Here is a 17567-nt window from a genome sequence, read left to right as displayed (position 1 = left end):
GCCAGAGAGATCAAAGGGAACCAGAAGACAATGGGCTCATGGGCACCAAAGGGCAGAGGTTGTCAGGTTGGGGCTCCAAAGTGGACAAGGAAGGCGAGGACTGACAAGTGCCTATTGGCTTTGGGAACCAGGTGTCCTTGGAACATTAACCTGAACAAACAGTCCATATATCAGCCCCAGGCAGGAAATTGTTGACTCTCCTGGCCAGAAGAGAGAGCTGTTCCTGGTGGTTTAGTATCTGGAAGAACTTATACCATCCGGCTGCCTCTCAGCCGGCCCAGCTTCAGGTTGTGTTTGAATCAAAGACTGTTTCAAGGCTCCTGTAAGGTGCAGTGTGATTAAGGCAGCCATTGACTGCATATGCCTGGTCTACATATGAGCATATGAGATAATTCTTGGATTTAAGTCATCATTAGCCAATTCTTTATTCCTTGTTTTTTTTTTTTTTTCCAATTCTTTATTCCTTGAAGCTGAACCCAGTCCTGCCTGACAGAAAGTTGATGATCTGTCTTGTGCCCCAGTGCCACAGCAGGATGAAGACTCATTTACTGATCATCTCCCATGTGCCAGATCCTATGTAGACACTCTCAGTCAGTCCCTACAATGACTCTACCACTTTTGTTAATTCCCACTCCACAGATGAAGGTGAGACACGAAGAAATGTACCCAAGGCCACCTATCTGGTCATGGCAGTATTGGGTTTCATGACCAGGTTGGTCTGACTCCCAAACCCATGTACTTTACCCCAAACCGTGATGTCACTTACAGACAAAAGTGTGTGGGTGACTCAAGTTAAAATAGAACAAAACAGAACAAAAGCACTTTAGGATTTGCCAGTGCTTGGCATATCGTCGTTAATAATTACTGATGTCAGCAATGATAGCTTCCAGAGTGCTGATTCCACTGCTCTGGCTGAAGACTGCCCATCTCTGGGCATCACTGGGAGGCCAAATAACGAAGATTTCTCTAACTTCAAGCCAAACTTCAAGGTTCAAGATACATTTGCATTGACCGGGAGACCCACGTGCATTCCAGGATGCAAGGATGCAGGAGCCAGGATCAAGAAGACTGCTCAGCTGGTTTGCAGGCAGAACCATCATTTTGGAGGACACGTCCAAGCTGTCACTTCTCCACGAGGCACCCAGTGTATACCGTTTGGACACTTCTAATGGCATGAATATTATTGTAAAGAGTTTCTCCTGCTTTGTGACACTCCTGACTTCAACCACAAAGTCTTTGAGAACAGAAACCAAGACCTCTTTTCTGTGGGGCTCCCAAAGGGCCCACCCAAGGCCTGGCACTGAGCAGAACTGAGTAAAAGTGGGGTATATCAGAATGCAATAATAACAGTTTCTGCCTAATGAATGCTCACTCAGCACTAATGACATATTTGAGCCCATTCTCATCACCACAACTTGCAAGGGAAAAATCATTAATGCTTTTGTGCAGAGGAGGAATCTAATAACGATGATAAAGAGAATGACAGCCAATATATTCTAAAGGTCTTATTATGCACCAGGTACTGTGCTAAGCACCCTAGGAATTATATCCTATTATTAAATTCCCTGTTTCGTAGCCAAGTAAAGAGAGGCTCAAAGTAATCAAGGTCACCTGCTCAAGGTCATCTGGCCAATAAGTGGCCAGCATCTGAGCGCAGTGTCTGAGCCTAGGACTGTGAACCTCTAAAGCTGAACTTCATTCCAGGACATGCATGGGTTAGACTGGAGAGAAAAGGAAGCCTGGGAGGGGTTAGGGTTTGAAGAGGGCAAACTGACAGAAGGGAGAAAAGGCTACACCAGAGCAGCAGCCAAAAAGAGGGGAAGAAAGGCTGCACGGAAAAGGGCAGAAACCAAAAAGGAGCAGCACCCACCCTGCACTTTCCTGTCCAGGTCTGGAACCTCAGGTTCTGCCTGGCCTCCAGAAGCCTGTGTGATAGTCAAGCCAGGTACATTCTGGAAGCAGGCCTTGGGGACGGACACGGAGCCAGACACTTCCCAGGAGAGGCTGTGAGGGATTCTGGAATCCAGTGTTCACATCTACTTTCTGCACCCGTGCAATCCTTGCAGGTGGGAAGTGGTATAGCACAGGGTCCGCAGGCCCCACTTGTGAGCTGTGTAACTTTGGGCAAATTGCTTAGCCTCTGAGCTTCTGTCTCCTCAGCTATAAAATAGGGAGACAAATGGTGCCACCACACTGGCTTGTTGTGAGGATTAACTGACTTAACATGTAGTGGGGCACTCAGGACAATGCTGAGCACACAGTAAGTGCTGACCATGTGAAAGCCGATATGAAAATCCCTCCTACCCTGCCCCAAGGAACAGGTCTGTGCTCAGTGCATGAGGAAAAGAAGAGATGTCTGCCGACGCAAAGAACAACAGAGTTCAGATAAAGGTGATGGTTGGCAAATATTTGCTCAAGAGCTTGCCCCTAACTGCCACCGTTTATTGTTCTCTGGTTGCATTCCAGCTACTTGACATATTATCTCATTTAATCTTTACAACAATCCAGTATGGCTGTGATGCTCATGCCCATTTTACAGAGGGGAAAGTTGAGTTTCAGAATATAAAGATACCTAAGAGGAAGACTTGACTTTTTACCTTCAGTGAGACTGAGGAGCAACATATACATCAAGACTAAAGTGGCAGTGTAGTGTCTTGTAAATTGCTTAACCTCCCTGGACCTCAGTATTCTTATCTGGAAATTGGGAATGGGAGTATATACATATTAAGTATGCTAATAATATGTGTTCTTGTGTGTTTAACAATATATAAAACTCTTCTGGCTGCCAGGAGCAAGGAGGCAGATCTCACCCCACCCATCACCCACCACTGAGGAGTGGGGGACACTCACGAAAAAGCACCATGAGGAAGCGGGTCTGGTTCAGCATCTGGGTCAGGCCAGCAGGCGTTAGCACTAGCAGGTTGCCTTCCTCCACGATATGCACGGGCTGGGATATGTTGATGCTGGCTTCCTTGATGTCCTCCTCTGGCAAGCCCCGGACAGTAGAGATGGAAAAGGCCACTAGCAGCAGGGACATCCATAGCAGCTTCATGGCTATCCTTCAGGAGCACAGAGAGGAACAAGAGCCCTTATCAGCATAGGTGGCAGGGCACCATGTCTCACTTTTCCCCCTAGACCTTCCCTGCCTACCCAGTTTATGCATGGAGAACATGGCCTGAGCATGGCCCACTCCCTCCCTAGTAGTGCCCGCAGCTTGGCAAGGCACTGGATGAGAGGCAAAGTGTCAGCTTAAGCTCACTCCCTGTGTAAACTGCATAGGGATAGCTCAGAGCAACAGGGCTCCACTCAAAGCAGTAAGAATCCAAATTGCACACCAGCCACTTGAGCCCACTGGCTCCCCAGACAGCAGGTGAGACTTTTGGAGAGATGAGTCCCACTCCAGAGTCCTAGGGTAAGCCTCTGAGCCTCAGACATAACTGGTCCAATTCCCCCATCACAGCCTCTGCTTCATGCTCCTCCAGCCCCCTTCTTGAATGCCCCCTTATGATGGGAAGCTCACTACTTCACTTCCTATTCATATACCCCATTTGATATTTGAACAAGTTTTCTCAACTGTTGATATTTCTTTTAAAAGTCATAACTATAAATCACACTTGTAAAAATTCCAAGTAATACAATGAAAATATGTTAAGTAGAAAGTAAAATCTCTCTCATAATCTCAACTCTGAGAAACCTATTTAACAGTGTGAAATGAATTCCTGCACATGTTGAAAATTCCAAAATAAATGCACATTTGAATGTATGATTTTAAACATAAACGGAGTTAGGTAATGCATATAAATCAGCATTCTGATTTTCTTAATAATATGAAATATATCTTATATATGTGAAATATATCCTATATATATGTCTTATAAATGTATAAAAGTATGTTTTAGATCTGTGACATGATTTCTGTTCCTAATTCTTTACTTTTTATTTTATTTTATTTTATTTTTTTTAATTTTTAACTGTTAGAATGGTCTGGGTCAGAAGCTTCCTTTCTGACTTTTCTTAATTATGTCTTCCCTAACAATTTAGAGCATAGAATCACCTCCTCAGATCTTCGTAAATACTCCTCAATCATAGAGCTGTTTCTCCACGTAACATAGACTGTATGAGTGTCTTAAATAAGAAGACCTATAGCAGTATATTCTAGGTCACACCTTCATATTAAATTTATGAGGATCTTCATTTCTTTGTTGACTGCTGTAGCCCATCACCTGACATTTATGGTAGGAAAATGAACAAGTGGCATGAATAAATATGTGAATGAATGAATAAACACTTGATAATTGCCTGGGAAATTGTTTGTCAAACTATCCGAAGGTTTTTAAAAATAGATCTAATGTAATTTTTTGGCCTAAAATACAGAGAATTGTGGCCAGCTCTAATGCTAAATTTTGTGAGTACCTATAGCTTAATGTTCTTGTCATGTGCCAGACACTGTTCTAGTGCTTTCCACACTGTCACATCTCTTTATGACAACCCTAGGAGGTAAGGATAGTACCATTGTAATCCTTATTTAATGAGTATAAAATAAGGTACAGAAAGGTTAAATAATTTGCCCTCGATCACACAGTTAGTAGGTATAGAGGCCATATCTGTTTATTTATTTACTATTGTTTAAAAAGGGGAGAGTATGTGCTATGGTGAGTGCTGTGAAGTGTGTAAGCCTGACAATTCACAGACCTGTACCCCTGGGGCTAGTAATACATTACATGTATTATATACATTAATATATATATATATATTAATAAAAAATAAAAAAAAAGAAATTATTTAAATTCAACTTAGTTAACATATACTGTATTATTAATTTCAGGGGTAGAATTTAGTGATTCATCATCTGCATATAACACCCAGTGCTCATTGCATCAAGTGCCCTCCATAATGCCCATCACCCAGTAACCCCATCCTCCCCACCCACCTCCTCTCCAGCAACCCTCCGTTTATTTCCTCAAGCTCAGTGTCTCCTATGGTTTGCCTCCCTCTCCCACTTTTTTTTTCCTTCCCTTCCTCTGTGTTCATATGTTTTTTTTTCTTAAGTTCCACATATGAGTGAAATCATATCTTTCTCTGACTTATTTTGCTCAGCATAATGCCCTCCAGTTCTGTCCGCATTGTTGCGAGTGGCAAAAATTTAATTCTTTTTGATGGCTGAGTAGTATTCCAGTTTATATATATAGATATATAGATATAGGTATACACACACACACACATACACACACACAGTATTCTATTATACATACACACACACACCACATCTTTATCCATTCATCTGTTATACATCTGAGCTCTTTCCATATCTTGGCTATTGTGGACATTGCTGCTATAAACATTGGGGTGCAGGTGCCCCTTGAGGCCACTTTTAGGCAGACATTGAGCAATGGAATATAGACAGAGCCCATTGCGACCCCCTGGCTGAATACAGACAGGCCCATTAAATGACCCACCTCAAAATATCCATAGGCCCTAACTAATCATTGGGCTCCTTACAACCAGACACAGTTACCAAACAAGAGGGAATTCCACGTCGCCATCCCTCCTCATATTTCCTCTTTATTTTTTATTTATTTATTTTTAAAGATTTTATTATTTATTTGACAGACAGAGATCACAAGTAGGCAGAGAGAGAGGAGGGGAAGCAGGCTCCCTGCTGAGCGGAGAGCCCAGATGTGGGGCTTGATCCCAGGACCCTGGGATCATGACCTGAGCCGAAGGCAGAGGCTTTAACCCACTGAGCCACCCAGGCACCTCTCATATTTCTTCTTCAAAAACAGCCCCCAACCACTGCTTCCTTGCAGACAGCCTCTTCTTTGCTGTCCTGCCCACTGCTCCCTTGCGGTGGTGTATTCAGTAAATTTCTATGTGCTTTGTTCTGCCTCAGCTGAGTCCTTTCAACCCCTGTGCCACCAGCTTCCACCCCATCGTCACCCCACATTTGGGGGCAGGCAGTCTAGCTACAGATCCATGCCCTAACCTCAGTGATATCCTGCCTCTCTGTGGCCCCTTGGTGGCACAGTAGGTTAAGTATCTGACTCTTGGTTTTAGCTCAGGTCATGATCTCATGGGTCATGAGACTGAGTCCTGCATGGGGCTCTAAACTCAGCACAGAGTCTGCTTGTCCCTCTGTTTCACCCTCTCCATCTCCCCTCCCACATGTGTGTGCCCTCTAAAATAAATAAATAAAATCTTTTTAAAAAATGGGTGCTGTGAACAGTATTTTGAGACGTTAACAGAGGCTCCCCACCCTGATACCCTTTACCTTCCATCATTGCGGGACTGAGCCTGCAATAGAGAACAGAATCAGATTTTTGATTTGGGGTTGTAAAACCGGCTTTTGAAACTCATAGCAGGAATCAGGCACTTACTTGCAAGCCAGGGCTCGAGTTACAGAAATGGATTGCGGGGGTTTTTTGTTTTTGTTTTTGTTTTGAAAGGAAGAGGTTTTGAGTCCCCTGTGGTTTATGCTCTGAATGAAGCGTTTTTTTCAGGAACTGAAGACAAGAGATCAAATGCTGTAACAAAAGATGCTCCATTGGTCTTATTTTATTGCTCAGGAAATTCCAATTGTTTTGAGAGCTGTGAGCCGGGAATTGTGGATGAAATGTATAGATGAGAAATGTATTTGGTCATCTGAATGCTCAAATATATATTCCTTACGTTAAAACAGAAAAAGAAAAAAGCCCCAAATTGAATAATTTGAGCCCCTTCCCTTGCCAGTGGCAAACAAGACTCAATTATAGTTTCAGCTTATCCCAGGAATATAACCTTCCAAAAGTCAACCTGAAATTTCTTGTTTAACAGTGGTAAGATAATCTGCATGATGAAAAAAACCCAAAAGACAAACAAAATCTCTGCCTTTCCCTTCTCCCACAAAACAAGATGTTCTTGCCTGAGAAAATCCTTTCTTTTGCTAATAACATCTTCCCACGCCCTCCTGCCTATAACCATCTTCCATTTTGTACAACCCCTAGGGGCATCTCTCTACTGGCTGGATAGGATGCTACCCAATTCGTGAATTGGTTAATAAAGCCAATTAGATTTTTAAATTTACTAGGTTTAATTTTGTTTTCTAACACTTAAAAATCACAGTATCACAGGGGCCCTACCCTGTTTCTCCTCTGCACTGAAACCCCAGCTTCAACTCTTTGCTGACCATTGCAGACCTAGTAACATGCCAGCCCATAATACTAAGTACATATCACCATGTATTAAGCTAGTATTTGAGCTTTACACATACCATCTTGTTAATCATCATAGCATGTCTATGAAGTAGGTGATGTGGGAATCAAAGGCAAAAGAAAGATTAAATTCCTTTACTACTTATAGTCCATTCATTAACAAGTTCTTGATACAGAGTGACATTCCTCTAGGAACTCAGCTGCCTTGGTGTTAATATTTTGTGAAGGACAAAAGGCAATCTTAGCCCAATCCCAGGGTCCTGTCGAGTCTAATTTAACATACAGAAATTCCTTTGGAAACGTCCTTTATCTCTGCCCCCCAAGATATATGTTGAAAATCCTCCTCCAAGCATATGACTCACCAGTAAACATCTGAAGGGTCTCATGACTAAGGTTTTACTAGATAGTAATAAGTGATCTTTTCCCAGCAGTAGCTAGCCTCCTCAAGGTCCTGGAAACCTTGCTTCCAAAATTCGTTTGACACTTAAACTATCCCTAACCTTCTCCCAGCTTGAAAATATATAATTGATCATTCCTCATGACCCCAGGGCAGCTTGTTTCTGCCGATGGGTTCTGTCCCCATGCTATAATAAAACCACCTTTTTGCACCAAAGACATCTCAAGAATTCCTTCTTGGCTCTTGGCTCCAAACCCCATTTCCTATATCAGTAGGTAAAATTATGATGCCCACTTCATGAAGGTGGAGATTCTTAACAAGACCACCCAGCAGGTAGATGGAAGGAACACATGGGCTCAGGTACATCTAAGCCCAAAGTCTGTGGTCTAAACCAGAGTTCAGCAAACTGGCCTATGCCTTGTTCTTGTAAATACGGTATTACTGGATCACAGCCATGCCCATTCTTTTGCTATTGTTTGACTGCTTTTATTACAACGGCCAAGTTAAATAGTTGCAACAGAGGTCATATGTAGGCCAGCAATGCCAAAAATATTTATTATCTGGCACTTTCTTGAAAAAGTTTGCAAACCTCGGGTCTAAGTCACCATACCACACTGCCCACATGCCCTCACCTTGCACTCACCCCTCAGATCTTGGACTCCTTCAAATTTGTGAGTTTACTATCAGAGCTTAGCGTCTCCATCTGTAGACTGGGTGAATAATGCCTGCCTCTCAGGGTAGTTGCAAGAATATGATCAAGAACTTGTGCTCCACTAGCTCTTCTTGTCTCAGGATACACATTATCCCACTGGGAGCTTAAAAAACAGTACTGATGCCAGGCCTCAATGCAAACCAGTTAATTCAGAATCACTCAGGGTACAGCCCCGTTATCTATATGTTTTAAAAGCTCCCCAAATGATTTTTTTTAAACTTTCTTTTGGAAAAAATATTTTATGCAAAAATAGAGAAAACGGTTAATGTGCCCCAACATACCTGTCACTCAACTTGGGTTACTGTCACTGCCAGTCTTGTCTTAGTTGCATCACTCCCTGTCCTGGACTATTTTAAAGCCAGTCCATGTGTTACATTAGTTCATCCATAAATAATCCACTATGAATCTCTAAAAGCTAGAGTTTGTTTTTTAAAAGATAACCGCCATACCATTGTCTTACTTAACAGGATGAATGATAGCTTCTTTTTTTTTTTTTTTAAAGATTTTATTTATTTATTTGGCAGACAGAGATCACAAGTGGGCAGAGGGGCAGGCAGAGAGAGACGGGGGGAGGGGGAAGCAGGCTCCCCGCTGACCAAAGGGCCCGATTCGGGCTCGATACCAGGACTCTGGGATCATGACCTGAGCCAAAGGCAGAGGCTTTAACCCACTGAGCCACCCAGGCACCCTGAATGATAGTTTCTTATCAAATATCCAGACAATGTGAGAATTACCCTCGTTATCTCATAATTTAAAGTTTGTTTGAATTAGGATCTATATGAGATCCATGCGTTGTCGTTGACAGCCCCAGGTAGTTGTCTTGTAGTCTGTAGGTTGAGAACCAAACAGTCAAATAAATCAACCCAGGTGAGTCATCCAGCTAGAGTGGACAGTAAGTCATCTAAGGGTCAGCCAGGCCAGTCACAGCTACTGTTGGCTCCCCATCCTATTCTCCCCTCACAGGCTTTTGACAAGAATATTCCCACATACAGATGGCCAAGTAGACATATGAAAAGGAGTTCAAAACTGCTCATCGTCAGGGAAATACAAATCAAAACCACAATGAGATATCCTCTCTCTCCTGTCAGAATGGTTAGAATCAAAAAGACAAGAAACAACAGATGTTGGTGAGGATGTAGAGCAAAAAGAACCCTTGTGCACTGTTGGTGGGAATGTGCACTGGTGCAGCCACTGTGGAAAACAATATGGAGTTTTCTCAAGGAGTTAAAACTGGAATCACTGTATGATCCAGTAATTCCACTACTGGGTATTTACCCAAAGAAAACAAAAACTGTAATTTGAAAAGATAATGCACCCCTACGTTTACTGCAGCATTATTTACAATCCAAGATCTGGAAGCTGCACAAGTATCCATCCATAGATGACTGGATAATGATGATGTGTGTGTGTGTGTGTGTAGTACACACACACACACACACACACACACACAATGGAATATTAGCCACAAAAAAGAATGAAATCTTGCCATTTGCGACAAAATGGATGGAGCTAGAGGGTATCATGCTAAGTGAAATAAGTCAAAGAAAAAGACAAATACCATAGGATTTCACTCATACGTGCAATTTAAGAGCCAAAACAAATGAATAAACAAAAGACTCTTAAAACAGACTCAAAAACAGACTCTTAAATACAGAGAGTAAACAGATGGTTCCCAGAAGGGAGGTTGGAGGGGTGGGGGATGAGTGAAACAGGCGATGGGGATTTAAGAGTATCCTTATCACAATGAGCACTGAGTAATGTGTAGAAATGTTAAATCATATTGTAAACCAGAAACTAATATAATACTGTATGTTAATTATACTTAAATAAAAATAATGTATAAATAAAAAACTGAAGAATACTTATAAAAAAACAAACAGGGATGTCTGAGTCGCTCAGTTGGTTAAGCATCTGCCTTTGGCTCAGGTCATTATCCCAGTGTCCTGGGATTGAGTCCCCTAGTGGGTTCCCTGCTCAACAGGAAGCCTGCTTCTCCCTCTGCCTGCTGCTCCCCTCGCCTGTGCTCGCTCTCTCTCTCTCAATCTCTCTGACAAATAAATAAAAATCTTTAAACAAAGAAACAAACAAAAAGAGTATTCTCAGTGGTTCCTGATCAGTTCATGGAGATGGGGCAGTGGGAGGCCCCGAGGAGGTAGCAGGTTTCCTGCTAACCTGGGCAGATTGGAGTACAAGCCTCGAAGGCCTCCAGTGATTGAGCCTCACAAGGAGACCAAGCCTCCCAACTAGTGGGGAAATCCCTCCATGGTCAGATTCCTATGGACCCTGGTTGACAACTCCTATTCATTCACTCGTTCGTTCGTTCGTTCATTCATTCATTCATTCATTCATATATATAACAAGGTCAAATATATGTTAAGGTCTTAATAAATACATGCTAAGTACGATTCCAGGTACTGGAGATAGAAAAGTAAACAAAATAGACAACACCCCTTGTGTTCATGGAGCTTACACTCTACAAGAGGGGAACATAACGAATGAGATAAAGAAATAGAATATATTAGTATATGTCAGATGTTGATGAGTGCTAAGGAGAAAAAGTCCATCAGGAAAGATTTGAAAGTGAGAAGGTGAAAGGGGGCACGTTGACATTTTAAATACGGCGACCATAAGCAGCATCACTCAGCATTTGCTGTTTGACTTGTTAAAAACAAGACGACAGGCCCCAAATGGAGTTGCTTGTGGTGAGTTCCACGTCACCTAACTGAGACTTAACTTAATTACAGTCTTTGGCTCTCCAGAAATGGAATATTAAACCACTCAGTCAGGAGTCACCTGATCGGCACTAGCTAGATCATCTGCCACCCCCTAAAGGAAAGCGACCTTGTAATTACCAAGGAGACTTTTTGTCTGGTGTAACTTCCTTGTTCCTGCTCCCTTCAGCCTATAGAAGTCTTTAGTTTTGTACAGGTCCTCGGAGCTCCTTTCTGACAGCTAGATGGGATGCTGCCTGATTCATAAGTCTTTGAACAAAGCCAATAAGGTCTTTAAAATTTATTTTGTTCAACACACTGAAGGGAGCAAAGAAAGGAACTATGTGTATTTCCAGGAAAAGGGTGGGAGGGGGCAGGTTCTTTCTCTTTCTCCCGGCTTCCCCCGACTCCTTTTCCACACACGGCCCCTTGTTCTCTCTCCCGAGACCGTCTCTGGCCACAGATCAGCTCATCACAGGGATCCCCCTCAAACTCTGGACCCCATTCTGGTTTCAACCCCTGTCACTGTGCCCTCAGCCCCACCTGGAGCCCTGCTCCTGCCCAGGAACCCAGCCTCTCCCTGCACCCACCCCTCTGGCCTGACAACACTGGTGGCTCGTCTGTGTCCCTCTGGGAAGCTCTCAGCCCCAGCCACACACATTCCAAACCTAGTTCCGGCATCTCGAACCAACCCCCCACACGCAGAGGAGTGCCATGATAGGAAACGTTTATGATTAAGAATAAGTAATAACAGTAGCTAATACGGAGAGGCTTTGCTACCAGCTGCCAGTGCTCTGAGCACTGAATGTCCCTCGTCTCCACAACCAACAACCCCCTGTCCCAGCCACCATTGTCTCTGGTCTGGTCAGAACCGTGGCCTCTTCTCTGCTTATTCTTTTTGCCTTCCTCCAATCCATTCCTCACACAGAATTTAGAGATTTCCTTCTAAAACATTGCTGAGATCACATCACTCTCTGATGGAAGCATCCAGGGGCCTGCCCTCACATGCAGTCCGCTGGCATCCCTGCACCCCGTCATCCTCACCCTCTGACCTCAGTGCTCTGCTTTCCCTCCCACTCACAGCGTGTCAGCCACGCTGGTTCCTTCCCTTTCTCAGGCACACTCTGCCTGGGACCTTTGCTTCTGCCTGGAACACCCTTCCCCTGATCTGCAGCCCTTTTTGGTCATTCAGGTCCCAGCACAAATATCAGTCCCTCCAAGAAAGGGTTCTCCCATGTGGCTCTGTCTCCCTACTGCCACCTCTGCCTCTACCCCTCTTGGCCACATTAACCCTGTTTGCTCCAAATCTGGTTTTATTCTTTCTGAGTAGTTATTGTTTGTGTTTCTAAACTTCTTGATGTAAGTGCCTTTGTTCACAGCTGTTTCCCCACCTCCTGGAATAGTGCCTGTCCAGATCTGGAGCTCAGTGAATATTTTTAAATTAATAAATGAACAAATGACCTAATTTAATTTTCACACAAACCCTAGGGTCAATTTCAGTGATTCTCAACCATGACTGCGCATTAGGATCTCTTGGGGAAACTCAAAAAAGTACTGGTGCTCAAACCCAAACATACTAGGTTCTAATTTCATTGATATCTATGGGGTGAGTCTGGGCATCTTAGGTAATACTAACATGTAGCCATCTACGCAGTAAACCACACTGAATTTGTGACCACCTTGGCAGAAGAAAGGCAGCCCAGCAAGGCCCTGTGGTCAGAATTGCCATGTTCACTCAAGCCCATACCTGTAGGAAGCCTGGTTACACTCGGGCCTGCTGGGGACTTGAGGAGGGAAGTCAGGTGGTGGCCTGAAGAGCAGGCTCCTAGCTTCCCTTTGCAACACACAAGGACCCGCAGGCTGCTGAGTGTTCTGAAGGAATCCAGAGGCAGAAATGAAGTCCCTCCTTACTGGGCACACAGGGACTGCAGCAGCCTGAACCACAGTGTTCCAAGTTCTGGGATTTTCCATGGTGGCCCTGGAGAAGAATGGCCATTGTTGGGTAAGAAGGCCCTGACCTGCCTGTGCCAAAGGACGGTGGTGGGGCTGGAGGTCACAGGAGCGCCAGAAACAAATCACAGCCTGGGATGCTGGGAGGGGTATGGTAGGGTGGGCTCTGAACTCGGTGCCTAAACACTAGAATTTGAGTCCCAGCTCTGTCCCTAATTAGCTGTGTGGCCTTGGCCAGGTCACTCACCCTTTCGGAGTCGCTTTTTCACATGTAAAATGGTACATACAGCTCACAGGGCTGTTAAAAGGATTAGCCCTGCTGACGTGAGACAGGTGAGCCACAGGGTACCCGGAGGGCAGAAAGCTGGCCCCTGTCCCACCTCCGAACCTCTGTCCCACTCCCTGTTCCAACCACACTGGCTTTCTTGTCATTCCTCCAGTATGACTGTCACATTCTCATCCTAGGGGTAATTGTGGTTTCTTCTGCTGCCAGCTCTTCACCCAGATGTATTCAGGTTCACTCTCTTAATCTCCTGCAAATAACATGTTGCTCAAATACCACTTTCTCAGCCTGGGTCTTTCTTATCCCTTTGTTTAAAACCATTAACTTGTCCAGCCCACTCTTGGGTATTTTCTGTCTCTCTCTAGGCTTTATTTTTCTTCACAGGACTAATCACCTTCTAAGTTCCATATAATTTACTTTGCCTAGCAGGTAACAGGTACTCCATAATGTTTGTTGAATCACAAAAGAAAAGGCAGTTATCGTTATTATTAGCATCATCATTTTTGTCAGTTTGTAGCCCCCAATTCTGTGCTGCCTGATTCTTATCAAATACTGATGGACAACAGTGATACTGAGATCAGGCCGCCTGAAGAGCAGGTCATCTGTCCGTCCACCTCCCTGAGAGTAGAGATTGTATCTTTAGTTCTGACTGCAGATTTGCAGAGAACGGTTGCCTGGGACCCAGCAGAAGTCTGGGCATTGAGGGGAAATGGAATTTGAAGGCCAAAGAGATGATTTTCTGTGGCCACACTTGGTGGGGAGGGAGAGGAGCTGCCTCCATGGAAATGGGCCACCCTGACCTAGCCAGGAAATGAGCCAGAGCTACAAGGGAAACAAAACACAGTGCAGGACCAACACCCAGTGTGATGCTAACAGAAGGCAGCTGATGCATAAGCATCCTCTCTTCTACTGGAGGGACTTTGAGCCACTTCCAGGGATAGCTAAGGAAGGTGCTCTGAACAGTAAGTGAGCCTGAAGCTCACACAGATCCTGGAGACTGAGAGCTTACACTACCTTGGATGTGAGTCTGGGAAAAAGCAAAAAAAAAAAATTTGTGTCTAAAATGCTGAAGGTCAATTTTTACCTGCTACACATAGCAATGTTTGGCAGATAAAAAATGTTCACTAACTATTAGTTCTCCTTTACTCTTCACTGGCTCAATAAATATTTACTGAACTCTCACAGTGTGGCAGGGCACTGTCATGAGGATACAGCTATACCGAAAATCTAAAATCTCTGCCCTTGTGGAGTTTATATTGTAGTGTATGTGTGTGAGAGGGGACAGATGACACAGTGAGTAAGTAGAAAATATTGAACAGCAAGTATGAGAGTGATGGTTGTATTAATTAAGCTTAACTGCGTAATGTACATGTTGTTACCTTAGATATATGGAATTTTATCTGTTAATCATACCACAATAAAACTGGAAAAAAAACAAAAAATTTTTTTCATAAAATACATTGAATGTTAGAAAGTCATAAACGCCAAGGACGAAAATCAAGGAGAGAAGGGAGGGTGGGAAGTGTCAGATAGGAGAAGGTTCTAGTTGGGGGTGGGGCGGTGGCTCAAGGCACACTGAGCAGGGTCTGTGTGTGAATGGTGAGGCGGTGAACCGTGTGGAAGGAATGTCCCGGCAGCAAAGGCTTGAAGTAGTGCTGGCTGGAGCCAGCTCACAGGGGCGTACCAGAGACCATTAATAATCAGGAACTTTGCAAGCCAGTTGTTAAATATTTGGTTGCTTGAAATTGGCCGTGCCACCATGGCAATATTTAACTGCAGATATTGGCAAACACTGCGAGACAGGATCTTTTTTGCTGTTGTTCCCGAAGATTCAGTTTACCAGCAGCAGGGAGAACAAAAGTCAGGCAGACCAGTGCAATGTGGTGGGAGCAGAGCTTAGCAAGTGGGTAGGAGTGGAGAGCCAGGAAATCACGTGGGGCCTTGCAGACTGCTCTTGGAACACTGGCTTGGACTGTGAACCAGATAGGGGAGCCTTAGGAGGCTTACAAACAAAACAAAACAAAAAGCTTTATTTAGGTTTAATTTTACGCACCATAACTCATTCAAGCATGTCATTATTACTACAATTATCAGTAGTAGTAGTAGTAATAATACACTTACAGATTTATGCAGCCATGATGATCACTGTCCAAATTTAAAACATTTCTGTCACCTCAAAGAGACCCCTGGTGTCTATTTGCAGCCATTCCCTGTTCACATACCCAGCTTCAGATAACTACTAACCTACTTTCTGTCCCTATGCGTTGGAAGGTTTGGAGGAGAAAAGGAACACAGTTAGCTTATATTATTGTTACTATTATATCTTTTCTGGTAAAACGTAGGGAAGTTCCTGTTCTCTTTTCTGCTGAGGTGGTGGTGACCTGAATTTTCAGGGAAGATATCCACCAGAGCCACAGGAAGCTGTGAGAATAGCTTAGCAGGGCCCCTCTCATTGGCTCCAAGCATGCTGGCCAGTTGAAGCCGCCGTGTCCTCTGCTGGCTTTGGGCTCTGCTCTCTCTTGGCTGCATTTGGGGCCAAAGTTCCCAGTGGGAGGCCAAGTCAGCAAATTGCCTTCTCCAGTGTCCTAGAGGAACCTCAATGTTTAAGGCCCGCATTCAGCTGAAACAGCATTGAAGGCCTTTTGCATTTCTTGGGTTCAGAAGCAAGGTAATGTAGAGAGAAATCTTTTTAAGGACAGGTGTCAGCTGCCTCTGAGGCCTTTGCTGCTTAAAGCAAGAAGGGGCATGCCTGGAATGGCCTTGGGTTAGCAGGGAGGCCGATTCTAATGATCAGCTGTTCAGGGGGCAGAGGAATCCGTGGGAGGGAGGCACAGGAAAAGGCTTGGGGCAGAGTTGAAGGGAGGGGAGGATGGGAAAGGGTCAGGGACAGGGAGTCTGAGGACTCAGGGCTCACAGCCAAACAGAAGCCCGGACCTGGGCATTTCTGGGAGGTGAGACCTGTGGTTACTTGTCCTCTTGAAACCTGCCTTTCTGGTTCCATACGTGTTTTAGGATTATTTGTTCCAGCACTTTGAAAAATGCTGATGGTATTTTGATCAGGATGGTGTTGAAAGTATAGGAGGGAGAGACGAACTGTGAGGGACTGTGGACTCCGAGAAACAAACTGAGGGTTTTAGAGGGGAAGGGGGTGAGGAGATGGGTTAGCCGAGTGATGGATATTAAGGAAGGCACATATTGCATGGAGCACTGGGTGTTATATGTAAACAATGAATTTTGGAACACTCCATCAAAAACTAATGACATACTGTATGGTGACTAACATAACATAACAAAGAAAAAATAATTAAAACCCCTATGTTTGTATTTGCAAAGGAAAAACCCCTGACTTTCTTTATCTGTAAAACAGAGAAAATAGCATTTATATCATAGAGTTGTTGTAAAGATTTAAGGAAATAACATCTATAAAGCACCTTCCAAATGCCTGGTACAAAGTAAGCCTTCTGTAGATGGCAGTTATTATTGTTTTACTTGTTATTGCTACACGTTATTTTGTTGGTTACGTCTTACTCTGTTTGGGCAGCTGTCGTTTAAACAACATTTATTTCTCATAGTTCTAGGGACCAGGAAGTCCAAGATTGAATTGTGGCAGGCAGATTCGTGTCTGCTGAGAGCCCGCTTCTGGTTCATAGACTCCTGTCTTTTTGCTTTGTCCTCCCCATTCAGAAGGAGCCAGCGAGCTCTCTGAGGTCTCAGAACCTAATCACCTCCCACGGGCCCCCAACTCCTGTTACGATCACACTGGGGGGCTAGGATTTAATGAAAGAATGTGGGAGAAGCTCAAACTTTTAATCTCTGGCAGTTACAGGACCATATTCTGTTATTACTATGACCGAGAGGAATTTGGTGGAAAGAACCTGCATCTGCTTCTCAGTGCTCTCTTTAGACAAAGTGCACACAACTCTCTTGGGCTCCTGTTGAAGTGCAGAGTGTAATTCCACCTGTCTAGGGTGGGGCCTGAGGTTCTGCAGGTGTCCCAGGCTCCCAGATGATGCTGATGCTGCTGTTCTGTAGACCAGACTTTGAATAGCAAGACACTGAGACTGCCCTGTCCAGTATGGTAGCCAGTAGCCACCCGTGACTGCTGAGCCCTTGGAATGTGGCTAGTCCAAACTGAGGTGTGCTGTGCAGCGTTGGTGGTATAGTGGTGAGCACAGCTGCCTTCCAAACTGAGGTGTGCTTTTAAGTGTAAACTAAATGTTGGATTGTGAGGACTTAGTACCAAAAAAAAAAAAAAAATCTCTCTTTAGTGATTTCTATTTACACTGGTTACATGTTGAAATTATAGGATATAGCTGGTGTTGAGCAA

At 44.1% G+C, this 17567-nt stretch overlaps 2 protein-coding genes across 2 annotated transcripts in view; one reads left to right on the top strand and one right to left on the bottom strand.

Annotated features, from left to right (window-relative positions):
- The window catches only part of PDILT (protein disulfide isomerase like, testis expressed), a gene marked incomplete at both ends in the record, with an annotated part of 32907 nt that extends 29855 nt beyond the window's left edge, over nucleotides 1–3052 (bottom strand). Inside the window, one exon of the mRNA XM_080830484.1 lies at nucleotides 2851–3052. Coding sequence (XP_080686610.1) covers nucleotides 2851–3052 — 202 coding nt within the window. The remainder of the gene's footprint in view (nucleotides 1–2850) is intronic.
- A 12719-nt stretch (nucleotides 3053–15771) lies between these two features.
- Nucleotides 15772–17567, top strand: part of ACSM5 (acyl-CoA synthetase medium chain family member 5) — a 33248-nt gene continuing 31452 nt past the window's right edge. The window contains 1 exon segment of the mRNA XM_080830239.1: nucleotides 15772–15908. The gene's annotated coding sequence lies outside the window, so the exon portion shown is untranslated.

Source organism: Martes martes, assembly GCF_963455335.1.
Source record: "Martes martes genome assembly, chromosome: 18".
NCBI classification, from domain to species: Eukaryota; Metazoa; Chordata; class Mammalia; order Carnivora; family Mustelidae; genus Martes; species Martes martes.
This window is presented reverse-complemented; position numbering and strand designations above follow the sequence as displayed.